A 14,457-nucleotide genomic window follows, 5' to 3' on the forward strand; every position below is an offset into this window, starting at 1 on the left:
ACAAGAGACGGGCACCACGTTCTCCTGAGCCCTCGCTGCCCGGGCAGCCGTGGAGCGAGGCGGGGCAGAGGTGGCCCTGGCCCGCTCTCCGAGCAGCCCCCCGTGGGTGGGGGATGTCCCACAGCCTGGGCGCTGCAGCCCCGGGGTGTCTGAGCAGGACAGGCCGGTACCCGGAGAGGACAGAGCTCTCCACATCGGGGGTCCCCTCACCCCGGCCCAGGGCAGGGGTGCAGCCCTGTGGCCGGATCCGTGGCACAAGATTTGGGGAACGAGCGTCTGGCTGAGCTGAAGGGATTCTAACACTTGAGAGCCAAATTAGGTAGAACTGAGCAACTTTTCACTAAACGGAGGGTGCGATGTTCCACAGCTCTGGAGGACACTCGGAGACACATTCTAACACTTGAGAGCCAAATTAGGTAGAACTGAGCAACTTTTCATTAAACGGAGGGTGCGATGTTCCACAGCTCTGGAGGACACTCAGAGAGTTAGGACTGGAGAAGGCTCAGGGGAGAGCTGAGAGCCTTCCAGTACCTAATGGGGGCCCGGTAGAGCTGGAGAGGAATTTGGGACAAGGAATGGAGTGCCAGGACACAGGGAATGGCTTCCACTGTCACAGGGCAGGGTCAGGTGAGATACTGAGGAGAAATTCTTCCTTGGGAGGGTGGGCAGGTCCTGGCACAGGGTGGAATTCCCAGAGCAGCTGTGGCTGCCCCTGGATCCCTGGCAGTGTCCAAGGCCAGGCTGGACACTGAGGCTTGGAGCAGGCTGAGACAGTGGAAGGCGTCCCTGCCATGGCAGGGGTGGCACTGGATGGGCTTTGAGGTCCTTTCCAACGCAAACCAGTCTGGGATTCTCTGACTCAGGTGCTCGGGAAGGAAGGGATGGCTGTGCTGCCGCCCTCGCTCATTCCGCAAGCACAGCCAATCTGTTCAAACAACCGCCCCATACACAGAGTCCGCCCCCAGCTCCCAAATAATCCCGCCAGGAGACTTGCATTAATGCCCCTGAGCATTAACGCCAGTCCCCCATCACCTCCCATCTCCCCGCACCAGCTCCCGACTCGTCCCGCATTGTTGCACAAACGAGGGAATTCGGCATCCAGCCTCCCGGGCTGTAAATCTTGGGAGAAGGGAGCTGGGGAAGCGTGCTTGGCTCCTCTCTCCTGGCAAGCAGAGCCGTGTTCCTGCAGCACGGGCTCCTCACACTCACGGAAGGGGTCCCGGTACAGGCTCCAACCAGCGAGTGGGAGTGCAACTGAGAGCACCCAGGGGGTCGGGGGAGAGAGGCAGCAGCTGAAATGAGACTCCAAAGGATGCGATTTCCCTTCCCCTCCAAAAAATCCCACCAATTCCTCTGCCGCTGCCGTCTCTCTGCACCCTGTGACGCCTGTCAGTGCCATCCAGAGGACCGAAACATCCGTGCCACCATCAGAACCTTCCTGGCTAACGAGGCTGACTGGGGCTGTCCTGGCCCTGTGGGCCGGGTGCCAGAAGGAGCCCCCGCACTCGGGGCTGAGAGAGAAAGGTCTTGTCCCCAGAGCTGCCATCCAGCCTCTGGATCTGATTCTCTGATCTGGGTTTGCGGGTCTGAGATCTCGGCTGCTGTTTCTGGACAAAATATCCAACCTGTTCCCTGGAGCAGAGCGGGACACACTGGAGGAAGGCTTTGGGAGGTGTGGGGGTCACAGACAGCTCCCGAGCTCCTCCGTGAGTGCAGGACAGCAAAACCGCCCCAGCTCCGCCTCTGAAAAAGGTGCCTAAAGCAGATTTTTAAGCATGGGGAGAAATATCTGAAAGTCAAACCAGGGAAAAGAGCAGTCTCTGAGTAACCAAGTCAGTTTTGGCTGAGAGACATGGATTGGAAATGGTGAAGAAAGCCCAGAGAGAAGAGCACATCACTCTCCTGCTTCTTGCACACTTCTTTTGGAAAGGTGCACTGTTCAAACCGAGCAGGGCTGTGGACAAACATCAGCTGCTGCTGTGAGTGCTGAGACAGAGCTCTGGTACCAGGCTGGGGCAAGGCTCCTCTTTGCACCTTTTGTCAGCCAGAGATGCTGGAGGGAGCCTATGCAGGGAGGAGAGGAGGTGAGGAAGTGAGGAGGCGAGGAAGTGAGGAGGCGAGGAAGTGAGGATGCTCACAGCTGAGCCCTCGGGGTTTTGCTACAGAGACAAGGTCACAGCCAAGGTGGGACAGGCTGCAGGCGCTCCCGGGGCCCCCGGAGCTCGGTGGCAGTGCCACCCCCGCCGAAGTCAAAGCAGGCGCCACAATAAATTGGAAAAATATTTTGTGTACAAACAAGATTGGCCACAGGCTGTGCTGGGAACACTGGAAGATTTACGAGTTGTATAAACTCCGGGTAAAAAAATGTGGATTTCTCACTTTGAATCTATTCCATGGGACAACTTTCAGTATTATGTTTCAGCTTGAAATTCTAGAATAAAATGATGAGAATCCAGGAGGCAAAGTGGGGTTTCTATCACTTTATGGGGCTCAGATGCTAATCTGACAAGGCATGGATGGACTGAAAGGGAGGTAATGCTCATTTCACTGTGTGACATCAACGGAATGGCACATCAGGGCTCTGCTCATCCCTTTCCTCGGGCCAGGTGAATGAAACCCCTCTTAAAACAAACCGTTCCCAACTACACAAAAGGGCAATATTTCCGCTGTATGTCTTTATGAGGATGAATTTGTTTAACCCCACATTTTGCTCTCATCACAGTTTTAGGGACTCGCTTCCTGTTCCCTACCCTAATGATTAAGACCATGAGTGAGGAGGGTTTGAAATGCAAAGGGCAGGGCCCGAAATCGGCGCTGCCGTCAGCAAACCCCTCCTGCCGTTCGCTGGGGACTGGGGAGGGAACGAGGCGGGGAAAATCCCGTTTTTAAACGACTGTGCCACTAGGAAAACGAGGAGAGCAAGATATGGTTTGGCTGCACTTTGTGCAGGATCTATAGTGCTCCCTCGAAGAACGCACATGCAAATGTATAAATATAGATATATATATATATACATATAAATGTAAATACACAAATATATTTACAATGGTGGAATGGGCATTGGAAAAATATTTCAACCAGAAAAAAACATAAAGGGAGACTTTATATTCAGCAAACTTCAATAACAAAATGTCTAATGTGTCTTGGAGGCATTGGATTATTTTTCCTGATTTGTTTTCTACCAGTTAAAGAAGAATTTATAAAACACTTTAGTCCTGTCTGCATTCATGCCCCCAAACCAACTTCATCCAGCTTTTTGTTTTCCACTCCAAGCCAGTTGTCAGCACTGATAGAGCCAGGCTGAAATCACTGGAGAAAACCTAACTGATTTCAAGGAAACCAAAATTTACCCACTGACCCCAAAACCCTCAAAAAAATCAACTGGGCTCCCCAGCTGGAACTGTGAACATCCTCAGATACTTTCTGAGCTGCTGGTTCGTGCTCCTCTCCTGCCAGCACAGAACAGACCCTACAGAGGACACAGGTCTAAACCAGCTTCAAGCCACATTTTTGCCCAAAGTATTGAGTTTTACACTTTTGGCTCCAGCGGTGCCAGATGTGGCCCCTTTTTCAGTCCCCTCCAGGATCCCAAAGTTGCCACTGCTGCTCTGAGGATGCAGATGCTCCGTGCCCTGTGGATCCCTGCTGAGGAGCACAGTGGATGCTGCATGAGCTCCAAGAGCAACTTGAGCAAGAGCACATGAAACAAATCCATTGGGGGATATGAAACCCAAGGACAGCCCTGACTGCTCAGGAAGCCCTTGGGATACTAATCACTGGAAGCTGGGAAAGTGGACTGGGAGAATCTCACAGAGCTCTTGCTGCCTTCTGGTGCTTTTATCTCAGCATCTCCTGTTGGCTCTGGCAGAGGCTGCACCAGAGGCTGCACTTTGGCCTGAGCCAGCACAAGCATTTCTGTAATCCTACAGTGCCCACATTTTCCTTTAGCATTTTGCCAAAGTTTTCTCCCTTTTTTTTCCCGTAATAGCAATGAGCTGAGGGTTGTTTTTTTGGGTTTTTTTTCTGATTGCTGATGCTGTCTGGGGAATTCTCTCTCCCTTGAGCACAGTAATCTGCACTAGTTACGCAAGACATTGTTAACATGAGTTTTGGCAAGCTTTGATTTCACCCAAATTCATATCAGACCCTTCCAGGGCATTCAATGATTTTTGTTTTCTTAAACAACAAAACCTCCTTTCTGAGAAGTTTCTTCCTAGCCTCCCTGGAGTGTTCACCTGGATCCTGGAACTGAAACGAAGCAACAGTGTCCTGGGTTTATTAATTTATTGTCTTCCCTCCAGTCTAAACAATTCATTTACGCACCCAGCTCTGCAGTGATTTGCTGCAGTGATGCAAATGGAATGATGCAAAAGGGTGGGAATATGGTTGTAAGATGCAAAGGAATTTCAACAAAGTAACTTTCTCAGCAAGTTGGCTGATAGAGGCAGCAATAAACCAGCAATAAATAGCAATAAAAGCAGACACATCATTCTTGTGGAGAAAGGAGCCATCCCCTCAGTACAGAAAGGTGGAAGATGGGCTGGGACTATGATTTAGAAGTGATCTCTGAAAGGAAATCATTTAATGGCATGCAGGAAAGGTATCTTAGCCATTAGCAGGAGGAGGCAGGGCTGTTGTTTCATATCCTGGAGCACATCAAAGGCTGCTCAAATCCCAAAGCCAGCCCTGCAGTGATTAAATGGAGCAGCTTCACTCAGCAGCAGCTCTGTCATGGAAAGCAAATCCCTCCCTGTGCAGGAGAACCGGCCACAAGCCACGTGTTCATTGGAATTGCACTCAAACTCTCTCCCTGCAGACCCATTCGACAGGAGTTTGTGGTAGGGCAGGCTCCCCTCAGGGGAAGAAGAAGACTCACACTGAAGTACTTGTAGGATGCCCTGATCAAAGTGTCTGGGGGAATTGTGATATATCAGCTGCCAGAAGTGACATCAGTACTGTCAACTTATGGAAAACTGGTGTGGAGAGAAGGAAACCCCAGAGGGAGCTGGGAATTCTCTAACGTCTGGGAAATTGCAGGGAAGTGGAAAGTATTTGTGAAAGAAATTAGAGGAGCTGAAGCTGAAATTCCTCTGGTCATGGCTCTAACAGAGGAAAGAAACTTTGGCAGTGATGTGGAAAGGAGCATCGAGAGGCCAGGACAGTGAGAGAAAATGGAGTTGTGTAATTGCAGCACCACATAAATGCTGGCAGTTAGGAGAAAGTCCTGAAGGATCTGGGCCAGTGGGAAAGATCAGAGTTTGGGGAGCTCCAAAAGCAAAATGGGAGAAAAGTGGAGACTGATCCTGGTGTGCCCTCACTGTAAAACAGAGCCCAGATATTTTTGACATGACTCAAAACCAAAGGTGGAAGTGAAATGAAGGCAAAGCTGTGCTGGTGCCAGGACTTGGCTCTTGGTACTAAAAGGCTGGAGACTTTCAGCAAAAGGCTGTGGGTGCCTCTGCACCCCACACTCAGCTGGGAACAAACTCTTGGGGCCCAAAAGCCTGGCAGCTCTGCCTGAGAACATCTGGAATGGGTCTGCAGACAAGTGGATCAGCCAAAATCACCAGGGGCTGGGAAGGTTTTGGGCTCGGAGCACAGACAGAGAACAGCAGGGAGCCACTGGCTCCTCTGGGAGGCAGGGAAGTGGAGAAAGGGAAGGTGAGATTGGCTGGGCAGTTTCTCCTGCTCGCAGTTGTCTCTTTCCTTTGGAAAGGGCAGCTGCTGCCTCTGACAGACTCCATCCCCAAGACACACACCGAGTAGAGGAAATCTATTTTTAGTCTTGACAAAAGTGCTAGTAAAGAAAAAAAGGTTAGAAAGACAATTGCTTCCTGTTTAGGGCTGGTGCTGGGAGGGAGATCCTGCCAGGGCACTGAGGCCGGGCAGGAGCTGGGGCCAGGGAGGGTGGGGAGGGCAGAGGGGTGAGGAGGAGTCATCTGGGGATAGGAGACAAGGAAAGGTGCTCCCAGCTCCTGCGAGCCCCCACGCTGGGCTGGTGGTCCCTGCCCCGGATTTCTGAAGGAGGGAGGGACTGGAGCCCCTTTGGGATTCCTGGTGCACACAGGTTTTAAGCTGAGATCAACAGCTGAGGTTAAAAGACTCAAGAGATGCAATAGTCTAAGGAGAAAAACTGCAAAATTACTTTCACACTCCCCCTCAGATTGATTGAAGACTTACCCTCTGAAAATTCCAATACTTGGTAAAATCACTTGGATTTGCAGCACAAGAAAAGACTGTGCAGCCAGAGGGGTTAAAACACAATTAATCTCTTTATCTTCAAAGTGCTTTGGTGCTCCCAATGAACTACACATGAGAGGCTAAATTAGGAACCCAAAATTATACCCACAGTATTTTCTTCAATGAACTTTCTCCAAGTTGAATTTACTTCCTCTTTTTAGGACCCCAGCACTGACATTTTTGATGGCATTTAGCATTTTTAAAAAGCAAGACAATTATCACAAGAAATCTGCTTAAAATGCACATTTTTCTATTTTGGGAACAGCACAAACTGCAACTCTTTCCGGGACAGTTTGTCTTTCTTCTGCTGCACCATTAAAAATCCATCCTGGATGTCAGCAGCTCATTATTCTGACAAGTGGCTTTACTTCCCCTTGTGCCTTCTCCACATCACATACACTCAAAAGGAGGAAGATGCGACAGTTTTTCTCCTGAAAACACAGACTGGAAGGGGAGGAATGGGTCCCCGTGGGTGGATTTGGTGACATACAGGATATTTTCAGCTCCTTCTTGGCACACAGTGAAAGAGAAAATACAAAGGGAAAGAATCATCCTGGTAACCCAACAAACAAAAACACTAATTTAATTTCTACCCGGAGTTTACACCAGGAAATGAAATCCTAACAAATTTGTGAAATTGCAACAATGTATTTGCAAAGAAGCTGAGAGAAAGTGGGGATGTGCCCTGAGCTGAGCGCTCAGGTGAGTCCTGCTGAGACATAGCCCAGGATCTGCACGGTGCTGGGGTAGCTCTTGCGCATCCCCATGCAGCGCTCCTGGTCGATGAACAGGGAGTTGTTCTTGACCACCAGGTCGTGCTCCAGGACCCCCTTGGAGCGCACCAGCATCTGCAGCATGTCCTCAGAAGCCCGCAGGCACTGGTGCAGGTTCCGCAGTGTCTCGTTGATCTCGTTGACCTCTTGGACAAGGCTGGAAAACAGCGGGAGCTGGTCAGAGCCCCCAGGGGAGGTGGTGTCCACCCAGATGGGCCCTCTGGGCACAGGGTTTCCATCAGCAGCACGCTCGTGCCCTGGTATGGGACAGCCTAGGGCAGAGCTCCTCCCTGCCTCCACAGGGAGGAGTGTTTTGGAGAAGTTTGTTCCAAAGCTCTGGATGTGTTCAGCCACGTCTGCCAGAGCAGCTTGTGCCACCGGGGACAAGGATGAGCAGCTGTGGTTTCCCGTTTCTGTTTGGCTTGTGGCTTTGTTGGTTCACCCTCCTGGATTTCCCCGTGCAGGGGTCCTGCACAGGAGACACACACAGCAGGACAGGGCACTGGGATAGGATAAAGGGGAGCGTGGAACAAGTGGAGGATGGAAAAACCAGTGGCATGTGAGATGCTGAACCAGTTCTGGGGCTGGTTTTAAATCACTTCGAAAGGGGAACTGTGCTCAAAGGGCTCCCAGGAAGAGCAGTGAGCTTTGGGTGACTCCCAGGGCTGCTGCTGGGCACTCAGGGCTGCTGCTGGGTACTCCTTGGGCCACGATCCCAAAGTCCTTGGAAGAATTTCCAGTGTGCCCAGCAAATGAAGGACAGCTCCACATGTGCACCGTTCCTTGGAGTTACCAAAAGGAAGGGCTCGGTGGTAGACCAGAATCCCAGAGTGGTTTGGTTTGGAAAGGACCTTAGAACCCATCCAGAGGGACACCTTCAACTGTCCCAGGCTGCTCCAAGCCCCATTTCCAACCTGCCCTTGGACACTGCCAGGGATTCAGGGGCAGCCACAGCTGCTCTGGGCACCTTGTGCCAGGGCCTGCCCACCCTCACAGAGAAGAATTTCTTCCCAATATCACACTGCCCCCTGTCCTGTCACTCTCTGCCTGTATAAAAGGCCCTCTCCCTCCTTTTTCTAAGCCCCCTTAGGGTGCTGAATGGCCACAGCAGGGAGAGTAAGAGGCTTATCCTCCAAAACCGAGCACATTCAGCCACCTGGATGAGGCAGGAGAGAAGTGGGAATCTCCCAAGTGGGAAAATGCCAGCTCCCCATGGGGTGGCATAAGGCTGCACCCAGCCAAGGTGCCCAGCATCCATCACAGGTGAAGAGCTCTCCCAGGAGGGCTGGGACACCTGCTCAGTGCTTTAGATCTGACCAGGGCACTTGTAGAAGGAATATTTAGGGAGGAAAAAAGCCATTTTGTCACACAGAGATGCCCCTGAGTTACCCGCCCTGAGCCCTGGCAGCCCTCAGCCCAGCCTCACTGGATCTGGGCAGCGTCCCGACACAGCTCCACGTTGGGTCTCCTTGTGCGCTCATCCAGCCGGGTCTGAGCCACCTTCAACTGAGTTTCTTTGTCCTTTATGGTCTTCTGGATGACCTGGATCTTTGTCTCGATCTGGAAGATTTCCTGTCGTGTCTGGGGTGAAACAAACATAGGTATCAATGAAAAAAATACCTTCTCAATTGATCACATCATTCCCTTTTCTCCTGCTTGTGCAGAAAATAAAACAAGTTCCATAAACAGCCCCCTGGGCTCAGGCCACTGTTGCTCCACCACAAGGCACAGATCCAGCAGAGCTTTCAGGGAAAATCTCTTTGCTCTTGCTGCCACATCAGAGGAGAGTTGGGAGCAGAGGAGATTTAGGAGCACTGATGGATCTATTGAATTACCAGCTTCCCAAAATTGCTTCTTGCAAGAATGGATCATCCATCAGCTAATACAGGGAAAGGTTTTAACAGCTCCTCATTTAAGGATTTGGCATCAACCCCTAGTGCTGCAAACTTAACCAGTCTGAGCCCTTCCCAGGAAGCTTCCCATGAGTCCCAAGCCAGGTCCCAGGACTGCTGTCCCCCTGTTGTGCCTGGCAGAGCAGAGCAGGGAGCCCAGGGGGAAGCGGCCATCCCTCAGGAGGACGTTAGTGGGGCACCTTGGCCAGGTGTGTCTGGATCTTGCTCTTGGCGTTGGCGGTCTCGGTGATGCGGCTGGTGAAGGCGTCGTTCACCTTGCTGAACTGGCGCCACATCTCGTCGGCCGTGCCCATGAGGAGGCTCTCGGTGCTCGCCCTCAGCTTGGCCGAGGCCGTGCGCGCGCTCTGCGAGCGGAAGATGTTGCTGTCCGTGAACCTGGCCCACGTCTCTGGAACCGAGACCCTGAGGGGCAGAGCACAGCCTTAGCAAAGCTGCGCTGCTGAGCCTGGGCGCAGACTGATGCAAATGAAATCTACGCTCTTAATTCAATTACATGGAAGTGAAACATCTGGAGCCCGTTTGGGTGATGATATTTAACAAATGAGTGTGTGTTCACAAAGAGAACTTGTGAAAGCTCAGACAAACAAGAGATTCTCCCATAAAAAAATAGAGATTCCAATCGGAGCTGCGATTTACACCTTCAAAGCATTAACTGCTGAGGAATTCCCAGCCTCACAAGGACACACAGATCACAATTCAGTCAATTCCTTTTGCTCACAGCCCGTCTCAGTCTCCTACTAAACTGAACTAGCTTTAGATCCCACTCCATTCCCTGTCTGTGCATTTGGGATGAAGTTCCTGCCTGTGCAGTAGTCCAGAACAAGGTCAACAAAAGACTTAAATACCACATAAGCTCCATTTAAAACCTGCTGATTCTCGGCACATTTTACCCCCCTCTGAATTTCAGCCTGAATCCTTTGCAATCCATTTGCCTGTCTAAATATGTCTGAGCTCTACTGTGAATAATTATTCAAACTACTAGAAAAATGGTCTCAATCTGTGCCTATCCATAAACTTCATGGGTTTGTGTGAGCAGATTTATTCTCTCAGCCCTCTGCCACTTGGGCATCTCTCTGTGAGTGCTGGGTTAGGTCACTGTTCATTTCCTGCAGAGGCAAAGCTGAATTCCTGGCACCCAAAAGCCGCTGAACCCTGTCCCAGGACCACGGTCTCATTTCTTGATTTTCTGGGTCATTTCAGCTCCCTGCCAGGCCCTCTCTATATTGGAGAGAGCCCCCAGACTTTCCATCAGTGAGGAGCACTCAGGCAAGCACTGAGACATCTCTGAAAATATGCATGAACTTAATGGGCTGTGCAGAGGTGCTGGGCTGAATTCATTTGCAGGCTGAGCTCTGAGCTCTGATCTAATGTTTAATTAGGTCGGACTCGCTTTTGCCTGCCAGGTGTTCAGCATCCAGCTGAAAGCAGAGGGTTCTTCTCTCCCTGGAGAGCCCAGAGGGAAACAATCCCTGGAGGTGGGTGTCTCCAGGAGGGATGGATGTGCCTTCAAAGAGGGCTGGGAAAGCGCAGCTCCCTGCCAGGCCAGGCTCTGTGCCAGCCAGGCCCCCAGTGCTCACGTGGCATCGATCCTCTCCACACCCTTGAAGAAGTGGATGTTTCTGGAGGTGTTCTTCAGCTGGTAGCACTTGCTGTCGATGTGGTGGCCCATCTGCTTGTCAGCCAGGTCCTTCTCCAGCTCCTGCCGGGCCTCCTTATTGCACCTGGAGCACACAAACAGCAGCCCCAGTCGGGATGAAGGTGTGGGATGGTTTTCTGCCCATCCCACTCTTCAGCCCCTCCGTGCTCCCGGAGCACCCCTGCCTGCCTCCCCAGAGCCTGCAGGGTTTTAACCTGGTGGGTTAATCGGGGAGGGGTGCAGCAGGGATCTGCTGGGGGACACGGCACAGCCGCAGATGCACATTACCCCTGCAGCAAGGGCCCAGAGCCCTCCTTACATGAGCTGGGAATTCACTGTGTCCAGGCACTGCTGTAACCTCTCCCGGCAGGACCTGATGATCTTGATTTCCTGGGCAAATGCAGAACGAACCCCATCAGCATCGGTGCTCAGACATCCTGGGCACTCCTCCCCCCGGGCCTCGCACACAGCAGGAACTTCCCCTTCCCCCACAGCAAACATGGGGTGCAGGAAGGGACCCCAGCCCCAGTGCACCCACCTGTGCAGCTGGGCCATGCCCAGGGACCAGGAGGGGACAGGAGGGGACTGTGGCCATGGCCAGGGCCTCTGAAATCACTTTCATGGTGTGTTCCCAGGTGTTTTCATCTTGACATCAATGGCCAGGGCTGTTCTCCATTACAAGGAGACAGGGCTGGATCCTGACCTGACATGAGCAGTCACTGTGGTACCCTGGGCCAGCAGTGCCCTGGGCCAGCAGCCCACACATCCCCATTGCCATCCCAGGGCATTTTTCTGCCCACAAGAAATCCCTTCCGTATGGGACAAGAGGACTTTGGTGTAAACTCCCGGTCAGTTCTAGGCAGGGTTTATCTCCCCTGGAGGAAGGTTCATGCTGCTCTCAGCTCCCTTGTCTCCAGAACAAGCCTGTTGCACCCATGAAGGTTTCCAGGGACAGGTGATCACTGCTCCAAACCCAGGGATTTTCAATCCCTCCTGTTTGCAGGAGCCAGCTGAATACACAGTCTAAATACATCCCAAACATTCAAAAACCTAAATAGCATTATGGAGATATAAGCTCTGATAATTTTCCTAAACCTTCATGACCTTTAGACTAATCTTTTAATTTTTCAGGACCTGACTCATAACAAAAAAATCTTTTAAGAGAGCAGTGGCTTCACAGGCCCAGGGGCTGCAATTTCCTTCCCAATTTTGTGAGGCTTTGGCAGTGATTATATTTCACTGTACCCTGCATTAGTATCCCATTTGCTGTGCCATGTTTGCTTTTAATTCATGATTTAAAGCAGCCTAGGTAAAGGCAGGCAGGAGTGCAGATTTTTATGATTTCTACCAAATCCGTTGCCTGAGCACACAGTGACAGTCCTGCTGCAGCCACTCTGCCCTGAGCAAAGCAGAGCTGGGGGAAGTGTAATTAATATAGTTTATTGGCCCAACATAATAAAGCTGGGGAAAGCAGACAAGCTGTCAGGCGCACCCTGCCCTCTCCATCTGTGTCTGTGTGATATACAGAATGTGCTACAAATACAGAGACAGGTCATATAAATAGAGATCTGTGCAGGCAGGACTCTGAAAGGCAGAACCATCTCCCACACTCCTCCAAGAGGGTCAGAGGACCCAGATATGTCACACAAACCCGGCTCATTTCCAGCTCTTCCTTCCTCTGCCATGGACATACTGCTGGGTGGGAACACCAGCTCCAGCCCCAGCAAGTTTGGGGGGTTGAAGAATTCAGCATCTCATCAGTGCTGAAGAGCCACTGAGGGAACAGGGCTGCCATACTAGTTATGGGGAGTTTAGGTAAAAATAACTTAGACACGGGATGTGTGTTGCCAGACTCACTGTGATGAGCTGTTTCTCCACGTCATCATTGACCAGGTCGATGCCCATCCTCTTCTCCCGATGGAGCAAACACTTGTGAGCCACCTGTGGGGACATGTTGTGACATCAGCGCTGGCTGCAGGGACAGGGCTCCCTGTAGGGACAGTGCCCATGTCAGGGAATGCAGGAAAAGAAAATACAGGTGGGTAGAGGATGGCAGCCTGGAAAAAGCTGCCCGAAGCAACTGAATTAGCTGACAACAGCAGCAACATCGGCATGGATTCAATGGGAGGGAGCCCACATGCCCCCAGGCCACCACAGCAGACTGCAGGGACTCTGCCAGGCTTGGTGTTGACCTCCCCAGAGCCTCGTAGTAAGACATGGGACTTTGTGTCCCAAGCCAGGATTTTGGATATAGAAATATTTGGTTAAACAAACACTGCAGTGATGTGCTCAGCATGTGCTGGAGGAGAATGCAGCAGATGCAGGGGATTTGTTTATCACTGACTCAACTAATGGGCTCTTCATGAAAACTTTCCAACGTTACAGAGCTGGGATGAACTTTTTGAGAGGTTTGAGTGGCTGCAGATGTTTGAGCTGGTGGTTGCAGGATCCCTACCTGGAAGGGGCCCTCGGTGTCAGCCAAGGCTCTCTCCAGCCGTTTCTGCATATCCGCCAGGGAATTGGTCTCCCTGATAATGGCATCCAGCTCGATGCAGAGCTCGGATTTCCAGTACTCTATGTCATTGACACGCTCTCCCAGGTTCCTAGTGCTCTCGCCTTGGGTCCTCTTGGCCTGCTGGTACACGTCCTTGATGGCACGGTTCAGGTCGGCCCGCAGGCGCTCCGCGTTGTGCCGGGTGGTCTCCGATTCCTTGTAGTTGGTCATGTTGGACCTGTGCCAGTCATCCAGCGTGTGCCGGGTGAAGACACGATTGGGTCTCTCGGAAATAAAAGGAACTATCTTGGTGGGGGGAAGCCCAGGGAAGTTTTCGGTGAGGGGAGCCAAGGTGGGGTTGAGGGCAGCTGCTTTGTAGTAGGAGTTGGGCATCCATGGCATGCTGAAGCTCTCGGGATGATAGGGAATGCGGTTCTTGTAGTTGGCAGCCACAGTGCTGGTGGCTGGCAGGACCTTGGGAGGTGGTGGCCGTGGCTGGTTAAACTTGGCTTTTAAGGGATAACCATAGAGTTCCATCCTGGAATGCTGCTGGTGCGAGTCCTGCACAAAGGGGGCAGAGGAAGACCTCACTCAGAAAGTTCCTGTCCTTGTGGTACCTCTTACAGCAACACCCAGCTTGTGATGGGACCAGCCGTGCCCAGGGCATCCACACAGCCCCTAAATCTCCTGAATGTAAATCCCCTCTGACAGCATCCCAAGCATTTGGATAGGGAGGGATTTGACACCAACTTTGCTGTTGGTATCTTGTGTCAGGTCTTGAAATGAGGAGAGAAACAAATCATGGCTGCTTAGGAGGACCACAGATCTTACACTTTTGTTTTCCTTATTCCTTAATTCCTTATTTCCTATTATTCCTTCATTTTCCCTATCAATCTAATTACCTCCCCTGTGAGGGTGGGCAGGGCCTGGCACAGGGTGCCCAGAGCAGCTGTGGCTGCCCCTGGACCCCTGGAAGTACCCAAGGGCAGGTTGGAAATGAGACATGGAGCACCCTGGGAAGTGGAAAGTGTCCCTGCCATGGCAGGGATGGTCCCTTCCAGCCCAGGCCAGTGAGTCTTATCCCAGATCCAGCCTGGCTTTGGGATGGACAGTGGGACACTCACACCCTCAAATTCAGCACAAAGGCTTTCACAGGTGTGACTGGCTCAGAATGACTTTGGCAGACCTGAGGATGTCTGTGCTCAGCTCCAACAACGTTCCTGAATGTGCTGCTCCACAAACCAGTGATTCCAGGCCTTTGTCCCTGCTGGGGACAGGCCACTGCCATTCCCTATCTCCATGCCACTTATTTACCTGGGGAGCAGTATTTGGAGAGTGGGAGATGCTTTCCTTGGCTCCCACCCTGCAAATAAATCCTTCCCTTTTAGACACTGACAGACA

At 51.8% G+C, this 14,457-nt stretch overlaps 1 protein-coding gene across 1 annotated transcript; it reads right to left on the bottom strand.

Annotated features, from left to right (window-relative positions):
- Positions 1 to 6,938: 6,938 nt before the first annotated feature.
- Positions 6,939 to 13,593, bottom strand: TEKT3 (tektin 3). Its single transcript, XM_062506303.1, has 7 exons — positions 13,018 to 13,593; positions 12,420 to 12,503; positions 10,882 to 10,952; positions 10,504 to 10,647; positions 9,106 to 9,328; positions 8,440 to 8,594; positions 6,939 to 7,170 (listed from the first exon to the last, which is right to left on the bottom strand). The coding sequence occupies exons 1-7, from the start codon at positions 13,591 to 13,593 to the stop codon at positions 6,939 to 6,941; spliced, it is 1,485 nt and encodes a 494-aa protein (XP_062362287.1).
- Positions 13,594 to 14,457: the final 864 nt, after the last annotated feature.

Source organism: Cinclus cinclus, chromosome 20 (genome assembly GCF_963662255.1).
Source record: "Cinclus cinclus chromosome 20, bCinCin1.1, whole genome shotgun sequence".
Classification (NCBI taxonomy): domain Eukaryota; kingdom Metazoa; phylum Chordata; class Aves; order Passeriformes; family Cinclidae; genus Cinclus; species Cinclus cinclus.